General features: G+C 38.3%; 2 protein-coding genes across 7 annotated transcripts in view; both read left to right on the forward strand.

The window, feature by feature from the left end:
- The window catches only part of DIXDC1 (DIX domain containing 1), a 67,408-nt gene extending 56,233 nt beyond the window's left edge, over nucleotides 1-11,175 (forward strand). For 3 of the 6 annotated variants that reach the window (XM_019653636.1, XM_019653635.1, XM_019653637.1), the window contains 3 exons: nucleotides 3,939-4,044; nucleotides 5,387-5,495; nucleotides 7,806-11,175. In XM_019653636.1, coding sequence (XP_019509181.1) covers nucleotides 3,939-4,044; nucleotides 5,387-5,495; nucleotides 7,806-7,886 — 296 coding nt within the window. In that variant the 3' untranslated portion in view covers nucleotides 7,887-11,175. The remainder of the gene's footprint in view (nucleotides 1-3,938; nucleotides 4,045-5,386; nucleotides 5,496-7,805) is intronic. The other 3 variants (XM_019653639.1, XM_019653640.1, XM_019653638.1) reach the window with 2 other exon arrangements.
- Nucleotides 11,176-13,205: 2,030 nt separating this feature from the next.
- Nucleotides 13,206-17,900, forward strand: part of DLAT (dihydrolipoamide S-acetyltransferase) — a 27,642-nt gene continuing 22,947 nt past the window's right edge. Inside the window, exons 1-5 of the mRNA XM_019653642.1 lie at nucleotides 13,206-13,660; nucleotides 14,097-14,198; nucleotides 14,523-14,647; nucleotides 14,811-14,964; nucleotides 17,066-17,192. Coding sequence (XP_019509187.1) covers nucleotides 13,382-13,660; nucleotides 14,097-14,198; nucleotides 14,523-14,647; nucleotides 14,811-14,964; nucleotides 17,066-17,192 — 787 coding nt within the window. The 5' untranslated portion in view covers nucleotides 13,206-13,381. The remainder of the gene's footprint in view (nucleotides 13,661-14,096; nucleotides 14,199-14,522; nucleotides 14,648-14,810; nucleotides 14,965-17,065; nucleotides 17,193-17,900) is intronic.

Raw genomic sequence — 17,900 nt, forward strand, 5'->3', positions numbered from 1 at the left:
GGGCCAGTGATGCTGCGCCCTCTATAGCTAAGATGGTGAACAAAAACTCGACCTGGAGCTGGGCTTCCGTGAGTCCCAGTGATAGCGTAGGCTGCAGTGGGGCTGGCCGGCAGTGGGCATGGGCTTTAGTGAGCCACTGTGAGCGGCCGTCCAATGGCCCGTGAGCAACTGCCTCACCCGGGAAGAGCACAGTGATAATACTAACATGGGGCAGTGAAGCGACGTCCTCCACAACTAGACTGAAGAACAGAAGGACAGCAACTTGTCTGTTCCCCTTCCCCCGATTCCCCAGCACTGTTTCCCTCCCCCAATTCACCAATAAAATATTTTTTAAAAAAAGTAAAAGGCTGGAAACACTAATCAAAAGGTGTGGTTTTATTAGTATCAGATAAAGTATACTTCAGAACAAGGGATGTTTACAGGTATAGAGATATAATACAATAATAAAGAGATCAATTCACCAAGAAGACCTAATAATCCTAAATTTGTATGCCTAATAGCAGCTTTAAAATACATGAAGTAAAAACTGATAGAAAGTTTTTGCAGTTGGAGACTTTAATACACTTTTTGCTGTAATCAATAGTACTAGTGAAGAGAACATTAAATAAGGATATAGAAAACCTGGAAAACACTCTCAATCAACTCTTTTGATTGACATTTAAAGAACATTTTCCCCAATGACAGTAGAGTATATATACTTTTCAAGTACATTTGGAACAATCAATGAGATAGCCCATATTTTGACCATAAGACAAAATTCAATAAAGTTAAAAGAACTGAAATCATATAACGTGTTCTCTGACTATTATGAAATTCAATTAGAGATCAGTAACAGAAAAATATCTGGAAATTCTCAAATATTTGGAATTGAACAGCATACTTCTAAATAACCTATGGGCCAAAGAGGAATTCTTAAAGGAAATTATAAAACACTTTGAATAGAATAAAAAAATGAAAACACGATGTATCAAAATTCACGAATGCAGCAGAAGCAATATTTAGAGAGAACTTCATAGCATTAAATATATTAGAAAAGAGGAAAGCTCTAAAATCAGTGATTCCCCTAAATGATCTAAACTTTCACCTTAAGAAACCTGAAAAAGAAAAGCAAATTAAACCCACAGAAAGTAGAAGAAACTAATAAATATTAGAATGGCAGTCAATGATATTAGAAGCAGAAATTAGAATAAAATCAATCAAACAAAAAACTGGTTCTTTGAAAAGTATAATAAAATGGGTAAACCTGTAGCCAGACTGCCTGAGAAAAAAAAGAGAAAAGACACAAATTAGCATCATTAAGATGAGAGGTCATCACTGTAGATCCTATAGACATTAAATGCATAATTAAGGGACATAAAACTTGATGCTTATAAATTTGACAACTTTGATGAAATGGATAAATTCCTTGAAAGACACAAACTACCAAAACTTAAGAGGAATAAATAAGCGGAATAGGTTTATAGTTATTAAATCAATTGAATTTGTAGTTTAAAATGTTCCACCCATCAAAGAAAACTCCAGGATCAGATGGGTTCACTTAAGGAAAAAATAATACCAATTCATCACAAACTCTTCCAGAAAATAGAAGAGGAAGGAACACTTCCTAACACATTTTATTTTACCCTGATTCCAAAACGAGTATCTCTAATGAACATAGATGCAAAAAAAAGAAAGAAAAGGCACAGAGATTAGAAAAGAAGACAGAAAACTGCCTCTATTTATGGATGACATGATTGTCTATGTAGTAAACCCCAAAGAATTTGTAGTAAAACTACTATAACTAAGAAGTGAGTTTAGCAAGGTCACAGGATACAAAGTCATTAAACAAAAAGTCAATTGTACTTTTATATAACAGCAATGAATATTTAGAAATAGAAAATATTTTTTAAAGTACTATTTATAGTGGGACCAAAAACATTAAATATATAGTTATAAACCTTACAAAATATGTGCAATGTGTCTATGTTGGAAACTATAAAACAGATGAAATAAATCAAAGAAGAGCTGAAGAATTGGGAAGATGGATCATGTTTATCAATTGCACTACTCAACGTTGTTAAGATGGTCCATTCTCCCCAAGTGATCTATAGCTTCAATGCAATTTCAATAAAAATCCTACCAGACTTTTTATAGATATAAACAAGTTGATTCTAAAATTTATATGGAACAATAAAGAGACTGGAATAACCAAAAAAAAAACAAAGAAAAATGTTGAGAAAGATGAACAAAGTAGTCCGATGACCACACTGTGTGATTTCAAAACTAACTAAAAAGTTAGTGCAGGGCTAGCCAAGTGGCTTAGTTGGCTAACAGCGCGAGCTCTGAGCAACAGGGTCACCAGTTTGATTCCCACGTGAGCCAGTGAGCTGTGCCTAAGCTGAGCTGCCAACAGATGGCAACATAACTCAGCTGGTGAGACTCGCACGTGCTCTTAACAACAAGGTTGCTGGTTCGACTCCCGTATGAGATGGGGGGCTGCACCCCTCCCCCCTGCAACTAAGATTGAACATGGCACATTGAGCTGAGCGGCCGCAAGCTGCCGACGGGTGGCCGGATGGCGATTGGACTTGGAGCTGAGCTAGCTGTGCCCTCCATAACTAAGAATGAAGGACAACAACTTGGCTGTTCCCCTCCCCCAGTTACCCAATAAAACCTTTAAAAAAAAAAGTGCAGTATTGGTGAATGGATAGACACATAGATTAATGGAACAAAATACAGAGTTCAGAAATAGACTCACATATATTTGGCCAGTTGATTTTCAACAACTGTAAAAAGGCTATTTAATGGTGAAAGGAATGAAGGTTTGGGTCATCCAACCAGAAAAAAGTGTCAAAAGGATAGGCTTTTCCCATATTGCATACCATATACAAAAATTAACTCCAAATGATCATAAACCCAGACTTAAAAGCTAAAACTGATTTGTGATGCCTTTTAAAGTCATGTGTTAAATGTTCATGTACACCAAGATGTTTGTCAGGTATTTCTTTTCTGAGTTTTTTGTACATGATTTTTATCATAATGCCTCACTGAAGTAACTGATCATTTTATCATGACTTGGTGTTGCATAGGACTTGTTCTCCCTCGTTACTTTTTCTTTTCCACTAGAAAAGTTTGTGTAATCCAACTCAGTCTTCTTTACTAGTCAATTGAAACTATTCTCACTAATGTCCTCGATGACCAAACCCATCTATATCTACTAGACCGCTTTGTGGCATTTGACATTGTAATTATTCTTTCCTTGACATTCACCCAAAATGTGTACATAACATTTGTATTAGTCAGCTTGGGCCACCATATAGGTACTTACTTTCTGTAAATACCTATACAAAGGGTAGAGGCAAGATGTGGATCAAGAGACCTGAGTTAAAAACAATGGGACCAACACATACAGATCCTCCGTAGCTAAGGGATAAGGTATGTCTTAACACCTTTTAGACTGGAAGCATAAGGCCCGCTTAGAATATGAGTTTCTAAGGTTGTTTTGCTCATGGTTCTTGTTCCTGTTCATTTCTCGTTTCATGAATTGCATGAGCATTCTCTACCACTGCCCTTCAAAATTGGCAGTGTCTGCAGCTCTTGCTGTGTATTCATTCTGCCATAGCTGAAATCTTGCTGGGCTTCTCTGACCTCTTTTGATTCTTAGCAACAATGCCTGTCAGAACAGTTGCTATTTCCCTGCTAGAAATACCTGGAATGGGTAAGAAATGATGGTCCTTGTGATAGCGTCCATATCCAAAGCACCTCGTGTCTTTGTGACCCCAGGGCTACCTCCTGTGTGTTACATATACCCTCTGGGATACTGTGTTTGACAAGGATGGGAAAGCTGTACTGTGACCTCAGGCAGCTTTCTTCTCCTGGCACATTTTGAATAACTGGAAATGAGGGATGGTTGGGAGCAAGTTGAATGTCCTGACCACAAAGTCTCTCTCTGATTGCAGAGTTGCCTCACTCACAGAGCTCTCCAACTGTCAGCAGCGCCTGCACTAAAGTGCTCTATTTTACTGACCGGTCACTTACGCCCTTCATGGTCAATATACCAAAGAGGTGAGATTCTAGGATCATTATTTCTCTTTTAAAAAGGACAGGTAGGCAGAATCATTAGTTACTGCCTATCTAATCAGCTGAGAGGTATTTGAGAAGTATGGTGTAGTGAGAAGAACAGAGGAGATAGATTCTAGTTCTAGCTTTACCAGTGGCATTGCAAGGGATAAGTCACGATTTGCTGCTAGGCACAGACACAATAATAATGCTTCCAATCCTGACAAGCAAATATGCTGCATGTCAGGAAAAATAGTTTTTTTAGTGTTCAAAAGAGCTCTTACTGATAGGCCATGCATTGCAGCACAGCGCTATGGGGCGATACTCATTGATTTTTGTTATTTGATGACTGCAACTAATCTGTTGAATTCATGTTAAAAAACTTTCAAACATTCAGCTAATGTGCTTTCTTCTAAGGTAAATGGCTTTGAAATAAAGATTTTTAAGCCCTGGAACCAAGTACAGTAAGTCCCCAACTTACGAACGAGTTCTGTTCCAGAACATTCGTAAGTCAGATTTGTTCTTAGTCGTTCTTAAGTCTGACACCTTGGACACAAATATACAACGTAAAGCATGAAAAGACTAAACACACACACACAAATACTATAAATAAACTTTTTACTTTTATGGCTACCTTAAAATGGTGGTACAGTACAGTACAGTAAAATAACTGGCACATAGGGGACTGCATGGAGTGAACTGACAAGAAGAGTCACTAACTGGAGGAGGAGGGTAGGTGGGAGATGGCGGAGCTGAAGGATCCTCAGCATAGGAGATGGGGGGCAAGATGGAATTTGGCCCACAACTGAGCTCACACCCATGGGCTTCTTCCACAATTTGTTCGCATCTACAAATGTTCGTAATGCGAGGTCCGTTCATGATAGGATTTCCCTTTCCTAGACAGTCTGCTTACTTGGTCTGGGATAGAGGTGAGCTTTCTGAAGCTAGAAGGATAAAAATGGTGCTACCTGATTTAATTCAACCAACCTAGAGATGGAATATTGTCTCAAAGTAGGAAATCAGGAGAGCTTAGACATAACATATTGATATTTCAACAAATTAGATTTCAGAGACCTTGTATTTTATTTTCAGAGAAAAGTGATTTGACTGCTGCTGAAACAATAAATCTATTTTAAATCCTCAGATCACCCCATATGCAATGCCATTTTCAATACCTAATGGTGACTGGCTCCCTCACCTCTGCTGTTTTAGAATCATCTGGGTTATCAGGGCCAGAGACCTAACAAGGCCATTCTGTTTCTCCCTCAAGAGACTTTGGAAGGGACATGGGTTTAAAGCTAATACCTTATATTTCCAACCTATTGATAAACAGTCTATTTTGTTACAGGTTGGGGGAGGTCACACTTAAGGATTTTAAAGCAGCTATTGACCGGGAAGGGAATCACCGCTATCATTTCAAAGCGCTGGATCCGGAGTTTGGCACTGTCAAAGAGGAGGTACAGAATCTCTGGGGAGTCTGGGTGGTATTATTGGTTGCTCCTGAACCTCAAAGCCTCCTACTAACTACTAGCACCAGAAGTACCTGAGTTCCCTAACCAGGTCAGAGGAATTTCCCAGAGCCTCAGACCAGTCTGATTACTGTAGACTGAGAAGGTCAAGGTATGGCCCAAGAAGTTGATAGCTTTTTTTTTTTTTTTTAAGTTTGTAACAGAGGACTATTTATTAGAGTAGAAAATAACAGCTCTCAAAACAAGAGGGGATCCCGACTGGGTTGCCCCTGCTTCTTTAATTCTTAACCATTTTCACCAAACTTGGATAGAATTTTTATTTTAAAAAGGAAAAAGTTTTCTTAGGAAAAATAAAGGACCTAAGCTTGAATGAAAGCTTGGCTTTAGGGTCACTTTTCTATCTGTAGCCAAATCTTAGAAAACTTTCCACTTCTTAGGTAGAGCAAAAAAACCAAACAGGCATGAATATATGGAACTGTATATTGTGGTGGTAGTTTTTCAGATAATGAAAATGCTGAACTTCTGGAAAGTCATCTGTGCTCATTCTTAACTCATTAACTATTTTCTTAGCCTATGCTTCTCTTTATAATCCATTTATCAAAAAACAGACTTTTTTGCAAGAGAGTTCTGGTTTATGGCATATTGCAAGTTGTGGTTATAGAATGAAAAGGATTGGGAAAGCCAGTCTTTTTTTCTACAATGATTTCCTCACTGAAACATTTTAATAACCCTGTACTATTAGTGGCTTAGTGAATGAATGAATGAAGAGAACTGAATGCAAATATGTTAAGATTGGTCTTTCTAACCCTTTCTTTATAATTCCCAGGACCAAAATTTTCCTGTTTATCCTTTTTTTTAATGCTTAACTATTTATTGCTTTCTCTTGAGAAGCCTGAAGTGCTCTATGGTTAGTAACTTATTAATTCTTATAAATCTCTACTAGCAAAGCAGTAGTAGGGATGTTTTTACCATTTTATAGATGTGGAACTAAGAATATATATTCTTTTTTATGGGTTATAACTTTAGGGACAAAATCAAAGGGACAAACTTAAAGCTTTCCTCTCCACTTTCTTATTCTTTATGTTTGTGGTCTTATTTTTTTTATCAGCAGTTGTTTAATGAGACTCTATCTTACTGTTATTTTTTATTTTTTTTATTATTAGTTTCAGGTGTACAGAACAATGCAATAATTATCCTTTTCACCCCTCAAAAGAAACAACTCCCCCTCCCCCATCTACTGCCCTCCCACCCCCAATTTCATAATTATCTATTACAATTCCATTGACTCCACTTCCACACTGTACTCCACATCCCATGCCTATATGTATATATAATTATAGTTGATATATATTATTATTCAACATCAGCTTCAGATATACAGTGCGGCAGTCAGGCCTCTACACCGTCTATGAAGTGGTCTCCCTAACAAGACATGAGTCCATCTGGCCCCCTAAAAAATATTTACAACATTATTGCTTATATTCCCCAGACTGTCTTTTCTATCCCTGAGGCCATATTGTAGTTACCAATTTGTATTGTCTCATCCCTTCCCCTTTTCCTTCATCCCCACCACCTCCCAACTAGCAACCCTGTTTTTCCTCTGTGTCTTTGAGATTATTTCTGTATACATTTCTCATTTATTCAGTTCTTTAGATTTCACATATAAGTGAAATCATATGGTATTAGTCTTTCTCCGACTGACTTATTTCACTTAGCATAATGTTCTCTAGGTACATTCATATCATTGCAAATGGTACTATTTCCTTCTTCTTTATAGCTAAGTAATACTCCATTGTGTAAATGTACCACAGTTTCTTGATCAGTTGTCTACTGATGGGCATTTCGGTTGTTTCCAAGTCTTGGCTATTGTAAATAGTGCCACAATAAACATAGGGGTGCATATATTTTTTTGAATTAGCGTCTTGGGTTTCTCTGGATAGATACCTAAGAGTGGAATTGCTGGGTCATAAAGTAGTTCCATTTCCAGCTTTTTAAAAATTTTTTATTATTTTTTATTTTATTTTATTTTTTTTAGCTGAGCCATCCTGCCACCTGTTGGTAGCTCCGCGGCAGCTCAGCTCAGGCCGGGACTCAAACCGCTGTTGCCCAGAGCTCACACTCTTGAACGAGCTCTTAACCAACTGAGCCACTCGGCCAGCCCATTTTCAAGTTTTTTGAGATACCTCCATACTGATTTCCATAGTGGCCGCACCAGTCTGCAGTCCCACCAACAGTGCACCAGGGTTCCCTTCTTACTGTTATTTTTTCATTGTTGTTTTTTTTTTTTTCTTTCTCTAGGTTTTCCACGATGATGATGCCATCCCTGGATGGGAGGGGAAAATTGTAGCCTGGGTGGAAGAAGACCATGGAGAGAATTAATGCTGAGTATTAGATTGGGGCTTGTGGAACTTGGCATTCCCTGGCTGCTTCACTCAGGAAAGAGAGGACTAAAACTAGAATACACTAAGAAGTTTCTAGTTTGTGCTGCCAAAACAGAAGCTTCTCCAAGTGTGACAGCCACAGGCCTGTCCTGTTTCAGTGCCTGGCATATGTGGTACTTAAAATCCCTGTCCAAATGTAGACCATGGGTTCATCTGGAGTTCCTTGTTCGTGGGAACACAGTGTTTTATTCTACTCTGAGGACAACAAACCGAAGGCCTTAACCAATAGGAATGGATGATCTTGCTCTTGTAGGGGCATGGCTGCTATTATTTGGAACCCGGGGATTGGATGCATCACTCCTGTGTGTTACAGTGTTATTTTAATTGGTCTCAATGGTTGCAGCAATCAAGAGTCCCAGCATTTGTACTCACACACAAGGCAAAGGTACCCGCTGTTTTGCTTCTTTGTAGCTATTACAAACCAAGAATAACTCATGGGGTGGTACCAAAGATGAAAGCCACTCTTGAGGAATCTTTTGGACTGGACATGGATGGTGCTGAATTGTTGACTGGATGGAAAAAGGGCTGCCCATATTGTGCTATACTATGCTAAAACCATAATTAAGTAGGACGTTGGGCTGCCTCTTGTGTCTTAACTGGTTCTGCAACTTGTCCTTTAGCCCACAGAGGGCATATTTCATGTACTGCTGGTTTTCTCTGGGGACTCTTCAACTTTAGAGCCGTTGTTTTTTTTTCCCTTCCAACTGATGAACTTTGTGTTTGAAAGGAAGAAGGAGTGAAAGTCTCCTTAAAAATCCAGGCGGGTATGGAAAGGTGCTGCTACCCATATCTTCTTGACTTTCTTTCTCCCATGACTTTCTTTATCTCATGGCATCTCCTTGGGAGTCAAAAGGAGACAGACTATTAATTTCAGTATTTGTGATTTATAAAAAACTAAGCATGAGTTACTGGTCGGCCTCTCTTCATTAAAAGGCCAGAGTTAATTTCTATTATATATTTAGTCTAGGCTGATCCTTTAGGGCACAATAGAAGCCATGGGGCATGAAGCATGAGTTATAAATGGCAGGGTTGACTCTGGGTGAAAAAACCTAGAATCCTTCCTCATGTGCCACATTGTCAAGTGTAGAAACTAAAAGAAAATAGTTAAGTTTCTAGAGATTACTTAATAACTTGGGTTTTCTTATTCATTCACCAAACATGATCAACCAGTTAGCCATTTTACATACAGAGAGAGGTTTTGCACCCCAAAAGCAGTCTGCCTGTGACCAAACAATGTACACTGCCAACCAGAAGAGTAGGACAGATCATTTCTGGGTTCTTGACCTGTCTTTAGCTCGTCTTCACGTTTCAGCCATTTCAACAGACTACTCGTTCAAGCTCTGAGATGACATTTTGTTGTTTTATATAAATGTGTCTTTTTAAAATTGTTCATGTTTGGAGAATTCTTTTGTACTCATTTGCTTTTTTGTCTGAGAACCATGTCTATTTTTATAACTTGAGTGTGAGTTCTGTATATTCTCACATTCTGTATGATGTATCCATTTTCTAGAGAACCCAGTAGCTTTTATACAGGCTATTCTCTTCTTATCAGCCCTTGTGGTTTCAGAGTAAGCTTTATTTTATTACAAGCATACAAAAGATAACTCCTGTTCCAATTCTACCTGCCATTGTAGTTGTGGAAGTATTTTACGTAATCAATTTGATTGCTCCTCTAGCAGGCAGAAGGAGCTCAAAAGACACCTGCTGTCTTTCACTTAAGTTTACCTGGTCTTTTTCTATTGAAGAATGATTTCTCATAAGAAATGACTGCAAAAGTTTGGGAAAGTCAGTCTAAAGCAAGAATAATTCATTATGAAAGCAAACAGAAGAAAACAGTATATTCTCCGTTTCTTTTTCCCAGAAAGTCTGGAGAAAAAGTCCACCTTCTCTGTTGCATGAATTTTAGTGTTTTGCTATAAGACAGCATGAGGGTTAACAGGCCAAAATTCATTATTGTATTTCCATTACAATTTATCTTGAATGTCTGTATCTTAAATCAGTTTTTACTTGTCAGTTTTCTTTCAGTAAACATTCTTACCATTATGTAAAATTCACCTGTTCAGAGAAAATTAAATCAGAGAAAGTCCTCTAACTTATTTGTCTTTTATCTCTCTATGTCCTTTGCAAAAGGAGCTGCATGGCCTAGTGCCTCCATAGAAAGCTGAAGTTGAGTGCAGGGGAGAAAATGAGATAATTTTCCCCTTTTAGCTCATTGATCTCATATGCCACAGGTAATAACTAAACACCATTACAGGATGTCACTCCAGTAATTCTTGTGTAAAATGTGTTGCTAATCCTCACTCTAGTTTCTAAAGACAGGAACACTCTGAGGAGAAGTGGGCCTTGATTCATTCTGGCTTGGATAGTCTCCTATTTGATATACTGTGGCTGCACTCTAGGATGCCTCTTGACTTATTCAGAGTATTGTCACGTAGTGGCATTTGTGTGGGACAGTCCATCCTGCCACTGCTAACATTCTATTTCTTTGAGAAAACTAAGGAATTAGAATGTTTAGAGTTCTAAATTAATCTCTAAAACCCTGATAGATTAAAAAAAGACCCTCTTGTAAAAACTAGTTTAGTAGAAAGCTCAATTCCTTAAAAAGTCTTCATTTAAGAATTGAAGACTATTCTTACTCAGTTCTCTAAATTATCTGGAATTGGAACACTTTACAATTTATACCTAAAGAATTTAGGTTAAACTTACTTGGAAATGGCAGTCCTACTTACTAACTTTTCAGCTCTTTTTGACCAAGATGGTTGTAAATTAGGGAAAATATCTTTATGCTTCACTTCGTTCCAAGAGGACTCTAATTACTTAAAGCATTTAGGCCATAATTATAATCATTTTCATTTTTTTACATAAAATAAGTGTTATGATTGCACACTCCTATTGTCTGAATTTATGTAAGAGGTATAGCTTGCTTAAAATATATATGTAAAGTTATATTTTCTTAGAAACATGGATGACTGCAACAATTGCTTTCAAAGAGATTATTACTGTGTATTCTCCCCGTTTTACAATATGTTTTCATGAAGACTGTGTTATACCAGTGGCTTCTGATTATCAAAATGATAACCAGTTTTAAATGCCTGTATATACCAGATTTGTGAATTAAAAAAACAAACTATGAATAAAATGGAGTTTGCAAACTAAATACTATTAATCATTTTCACTTGCATTTATCGACTGAAATTAATCAATAAAGCAATTTACATTTAGTGAAAGTACATTTCCTCAAGTGATCTCCCTGGTAGCATGTTTACTCATTACTTGGGGAGTGGAGATAAGGACTACTTTATTGCTACATATATTTTACTATTGGTATTTCTAATGTAAGCACAAAACAGGTTATTATTATCAAAGATAAATTCATTGATTTGGGATTTCTTTTGAAATTATATATAAATATACAAACAAATAAGAACTCGAGAGTGTAAACCTTAGTTTTGAGACTTCCTTTTCGTTCAATTCCTTCATCCAATCTGTTTAGAGATATTCAGGCCTATTTTCTCAAGACCGATTTGACAAACCTAAGAATTGCAAGCCTACTTCTGGGGTCAACTTACTCTCTGGACTGTTTGATCTCTACCCTCCGATGACTTAACTACACTTGTCAAAAGTATATTCAAAATACAAACTTGCTATGTACTAAAAAACGCCAAATGAGGTTTAAGCGAGCCTACTTAAGTGAATGGCAAACTGAAGATCATCTCGTACAAAGGCTAACTTAGGTACAGTTATTAAATTCAAATGCAGTAGAAGTCTTAAATTATTTTTGCCAATTCAAAATCGTTACATTTTAATAGTAATTTATAAAGTTATAGTATAAGCCCTTTCACTAATCACAATTATTTTTCCATTGATTCTTCCAATTGTTATTTGTAAGTAGTTTTACATAATTTAACAATGATTGCTCTAAATATTATTTGAAATGTGCCTTTCCATTTAATTTGGAAATTTTATATTTCTCAATTGTATTGCTTGCATTTTATTCTGTTAGTCAGCTGTGCCTGCTTAATCTTTTGGGGGGAAATGTGAACATTTTTTTCTCCTTATTGCTGTTTCTTACTATATTGCCATCTCTAAAACAACCAATATTTAGTACCCTCAACGAGTGCATCTTTCTCTGCAATCTCATTAATACTGGGTTTTTAGACTTTTTAAAATTTCTAATTTAAGTAGGTGTGACACAGAACCTCCTGGCTGTTTTAATTTCCAAACGTTTAATTACTAGGAAGGTTGACATGTTTTCCAATGTTGCATTTTCCTATTTGTTGTGTTCTCGGCCTTCTCTGAACAACTGTACACTGGGGACTTAGAGACAGTAATACAGTACTTGCTTCCTGCTAATCTGTCATCCTCAACTCAGAAATGAGATATTTTCTAATTATAGGATGATATATATCCCTACGGTAAAGTGTACCTAACAAATGAAGGTAACATTTTGTTCATTAATTTGAAAGACATGCATTCAGCCTCCACTATTTCCCAGATACTAAACCCTGGGGAGACATCGAAAAACAATATAGATTAGACATACTTCCTGCACCATGGGCTTATACTTTAGTTTTAGTATGATATATTTCAAGCATAACAAAGCTTTCTGCGATTTAAAGGGATTTTATGGTAAATTAGAAATGCAAATTTGTTTTGTAAACCTGTATTCCTTCATACAAGGAATTGTTCAAATCCTGCTTACAGTACACCTGAATATTGGAATGTACTTAGCTGCCCTTCACACCATTTGGCTGCAAGAACCTGCTCACTCTGGTTTTCGGTTGGACAGCAAACCTGAAATTACATCTTTGTAACCCAATACAACCCGTACGGAACGAGGCCTCACCGTTGGGCCAGCAGAAGCACACCACCAGAGAACGCTCTGGACTACAACCTCCGGCGGTTCCTCGCTCTTCTCTCTCAGGAGCGCTCCAAACCCCGCCCTTTGGTCTAAGGCTCTCAGTCCTAAAGCTCTCGTCCCAACTTTTAAAAACTTGACCACGTCCCTCCCACCTTCTCAGACCATTTTGCGGGTTAGCCCGGCTCGCACCGCCTTTTCAGGCCCCGCCCTTTCGGCCGTGCCCTTCACCTCTCTAGGGCCCCGTCCTACGCTGAGATGCCTCTCCTAGGACCCTACCGCTTTCCCCTCCGCTCAACGTCTTATTTCTCCCAAACTTGCGCCTGCTAATGTCCCTACCCACGTGGCTCCAAAGTAGCCGCCCCTACCTGCTTTGGGCCACCCTTTCCCCCTACTCAATAGAAGAACGTCTGTCCCAAACATTTCTGGTTTGGAGAGGGGGTGGGGTAACTCTTTGGAGTCCGTTTTACGACAACGTGCGGCTGCGCGGCGTGGCTGACGGCAACGCCGCACTGCTCTTGGAGAGGTCACTCCGGAGACGGCGTTGGTTTTGGGGTGTGGGGGTCGTTGGCACTATGTGGCGCGTCTGTGCGCGACGGGCCCAGAATGCGGCCCCCAGGTCAGGATTCCGGTCCCGGTGGACGGCCGTACGGGAGGAACGCGGAGCTCCGTGCGTGACCCCGCGGGTTGGTCCTGCCCCGACTCGTTGCAACAGCGCGACCACCGGGTATGGAAGAGTCCGGGCATTCTGCGGCTGGCGCCCCAACTCGTGGGCCATACAGCGGAATCGCTTCCTGCTGCAGCTTTTGGCATCGCCTGGCCGTCGTTGTTATAGTCTCCCCCCTCATCAGAAGGTAAGCCCAGCCCTGTCCTTCGCAGGACCCCGTTGTCCTTCAGGGCCGACTTCTTGGCTTGGGATCTTCCCCCAGAGGCCTCAAGTAATCCCCCAACCCCTCCCAGTATATGTCATTGTCCCTTCTCTAATATCCAGCTTTGCTGTAGCTCTTGAGCTTCCGTTTCCTGATCTATTCCATTGAAAGAACTCCAAACCTGGGGCTGTGTGTGCATGTCTGCCAAGGTACGTGCTCTGTCAGACTCACAGGACTGTGGAGCAGGAAACCTGTCAGTGGTGAGCTGGTGGCAGGAACTGATTTTATATCCCCAGGGCCTAGCACGTGATGGAACTCAAACTCGTTGCATTAAATTAAATTGCATTGAATGACACATTAAACCAGACTGAGAAGGAAGTAGCTCTTTTAAAATTTAGTGTTTCTCCCTTTTCTCCCCCAGGTTCCGTTGCCCTCTCTTTCCCCTACGATGCAGGCAGGCACCATAGCCCGTTGGGAAAAAAAGGAAGGGGAAAAAATCAATGAGGGTGAACTAATTGCAGAGGTAAGTTGTTTTAAAATATGGAAATGAGTTAGAAGGGACTGGTTTAGTTGCACCAACTGAGCATTAACTTTCTGGGTGGGTAGTTATCCCTTTTGCTTGAGAAACTTAGATGTTTTTTTACAACTTGATATTAGAAAAGTTTGGTTAGATAAGTTGTCAGCAGCTAGCCAAACTGATTTTTAGCTAAGATTTTAAAAAATAATTCCTTCTTTCATATCTGTGATAGAGGCTTTATCTTCATGGAACGGTATGATTCTAAACACAAGCTAATAATAATCTTCATACTGGCAGCACAAGGCTAAGTGCCTACTTTTGTGTTAAAAGGTTGAAACTGATAAAGCCACTGTTGGATTTGAGAGCTCGGAAGAGTGTTACATGGCGAAGATACTCGTTGCTGAAGGTACCAGAGATGTTCCGGTTGGATCAGTCATCTGTATCACAGTTGAAAAGTGAGTAGTACCCTGGTAATTTTTGAAACTTAGGTGATTTTGAAAAGTTTGAAAAACTCCAGAATTGAGTAATTAGGAGTTAAAGGCTCCTAAGACTACTTCTGTAGGAGCTAAATCTGCTTTATAAACCCCCTTGTACTTATGCATTCTTTCTCTTCCTTAGACCTGAGGATATTGAGGCCTTTAAAAATTATACATTGGATTCCTCGGCAGCACCTACCCCACAAGCAGCCCCAGCACCAACCCCTGCTGCCGCTGCTTCGCCACCTACACCTTCTGCTCAGGCTCCTGGTAGCTCATATCCCACTCACATGCAGGTGAGGCTCAGCCTCTGGGTATTTGCTCTAGAAAGTTTATTATTTATTCATTAGCTTTAATTCATGACTATCACATTCTGGAAACTGGCATTAAATATGGCTACCTCTTGTCATTTGAAAGTACATAGAAATTTAAACAAGAAAATTGACAATTTTTATTCCTAGTTATTTCCAGGTGTGTGATCTTGAACAGTTCCTTTATACTTATCTAAACACAAGCTAATAATAATCTTCATACTGGAAGCACATTTATACTCCCTGTATAAATAGGGTTTTTAGTAGGCCTCACGTGCTATCTATTGAATGAAAGTCCCCAATTGGTGTTTTCCTTTGACATGTGGTGTTCTATTTTCTAAGAGCGGGGGAAGTCCAGTAGTAGTATAAGTATAGAAAAAATATATATATAATAGTGTTGCAGCAAAGCTGAAGGCAACAATCACTGTTGATTCTATTAACTAAATCAGTTTCTAAAAAACTAAATCAGTTTATTAGCTATTAGGGTTATCCCATGTATACTTGTGTGTTTCAGATACTGAAAATGTATAAAAATCAGCCATCCTTTTCTAAAGGATTAAGACTAGAGCTTTTCCTTCACTTAGTTTATTTGTAGGAATTTCTGTATAGGAATCCTTTTTTCCCTTTGGACATCATGCTCCACTCCATGGTCTGGTACTAACATTCACTCATGATGAAGTTTTGCCTGGTGTTCATTGTGTATTTCATCCTGTTCAGCAAATTCTGTCTTATTACATAAGGCTTACTTCATTTCTCTCCGTTTTATGCCTGTGGTTTTGTGTGCAAATGTCTTAATTATCCATTAAGATACTATATAGAGATTATTGATAAAGCTCCACTAATTTTTTGTGTGAGGGTTTTTTATTATTAAATTTATTGGGATAACATTGGTTAATAACATTGTATAAATTTTGGGTGCACAACTTTATAAAACAACATCTGTGTATTATATGCTCACCACCCGAAGCCTATTGTAGTTTCCTTCCATCACCTTGTATTTGACCCCTTCTTCGTCCTTCTACCACCCCTCTTCCTTCTGGTAACCACCATTCTGTTGTCTGTATCTATGAGCTTTTTTGTTTGTTTGTTTTATTTGTTGCTTTTTGTTTTATATTCCACATATGAGCGCAATCATATGGTTCTTGTCCTTTTCCATCTGACTAATTTTACTTAGCATAATACTCTCAAAAGTTCATCCATGCTGTCACAAATGGCAATATTTCATCTTTTTTATGGTTTAGTAGTAGTCCATTGTATATACATACTACATCTCTTTATCCCAGCTCCACTAATTTTTAAGAAGTATGTAGATGAAGATGACAAATTCTGAACAAAAATAAAATTTTTTTTTAAATTTAGAGTTCTGAGTTTTGTTTTACTTTTTTTCCTACCTTGCTGAGACATCAGTTGAAATGATTTTTTTCTCTCAGCATAATCCTTTTGTTAATTAGACACAAATGATTTAGAAGACAGCAAACAAACCCTATAATAACTAAGTAAGCATCCAAATTCATTAGGCACACAAGCCATATAAATAGGAAAGAAATTTTAAATTTAGATCATCCAATCTGGTGTTTAGATTGTATTGGGGTGGAAGTGAGTATTATAAAGAACGGTTCTTAATGTTAGTTTTTTTATCTGGGACGTTTGGGAGAACTGAAGTTTCCTGTGAGTGGAAAGATAGATGCTAATACAGGCACAGCAAAATTTTAATGGAATAATTAGGACCAAGATCATTCTGTGAAAATGAAAACTTCTAGCTTAATCTAAGTGTTAAAAAAGATGAGAAGAGGATCTTTGCTTTGACATTGAAGAGTTCATTTTGACTGTCTAGAAAGAAATCTTTCCCATCGGCTCACTGCTTTTAACTTTGGAGGGTGGGCCAGAGTATCAATGATACTATAATGCTTAAGATTTGAAGGATGATTTAACTGGTGGGACATTATTGAGCACTGAGCTTTTGCTGTTATGGGGGTATCAGGCCGATGGGAATTTGGATTGTCATAGTCATTATTCAATAAAGCTCGCCTGAGTGTCGTTGTGTCCAAGGCTTCCTAGTGTTAAGCAATAATTCTTGTTTCTACAGGTGGTTCTTCCTGCCCTCTCTCCTACCATGACCATGGGCACAGTTCAGAGATGGGAAAAAAAAGTGGGTGAGAAGCTAAGTGAAGGAGACTTATTGGCAGAGATAGAGACTGACAAGGCCACTATAGGTGAGATTTCTTCAGCTCTTAATGATTGAGACACTGAGTTTTCCAATGAGGGAAGAGGATTGCCGTCCTATCCTATAATGAGTGAGTGATAACATAAAACATTTTAATTCTTGGGATTCATTTCCTGCAACAGGATATTTCATAACAAAAGTGCATGGTCGGATTTGTCAGTTCCATATTGCACTTTCATTGAATCAGGGATATGTCAACTTAGAGATTATTTTTAGACCAGAGTTTGCTTTTTAGCCTTATGTTACTGAGAAGCTATATCAGAACTGCTATTCTCTAAACTGGGCAAGTGAAAAAAAAGTAAATAAGAGAAAATAACTTGTAAGGCAAGAAATATCAAAGAATTTAAGATGAATTGGAGGGAAAACAAACTAGGATTTAGATTATTTTTATAGTTTGAGAATGACATTGTGTGTGTGTGTGTGTGTGTGTGTGTGTGTGTGTGTGTATCTGTTTAGATACCATATTTTCATATATTTCTTTTCTAATTCATTGTTATGCTCAGAACAAAACCCACATAGACAATCATATATCTGTGATACTATTGGTAGATATTTGTAGATACATATATTTCTTTTCTGTCCAGTTCCCAAAGAGGCAGTGGGAGATTTGGGGCATTCTCTGCAGTGGTTGTTTTCAGATTGTGTTCTGAAATCATGAAATCATTGATTGGAAGCCCAGTGATTTCTTTTTTATTTA

Source organism: Hipposideros armiger, unplaced genomic scaffold (assembly GCF_001890085.2).
Source record: "Hipposideros armiger isolate ML-2016 unplaced genomic scaffold, ASM189008v1 scaffold_204, whole genome shotgun sequence".
NCBI lineage: Eukaryota > Metazoa > Chordata > Mammalia > Chiroptera > Hipposideridae > Hipposideros > Hipposideros armiger.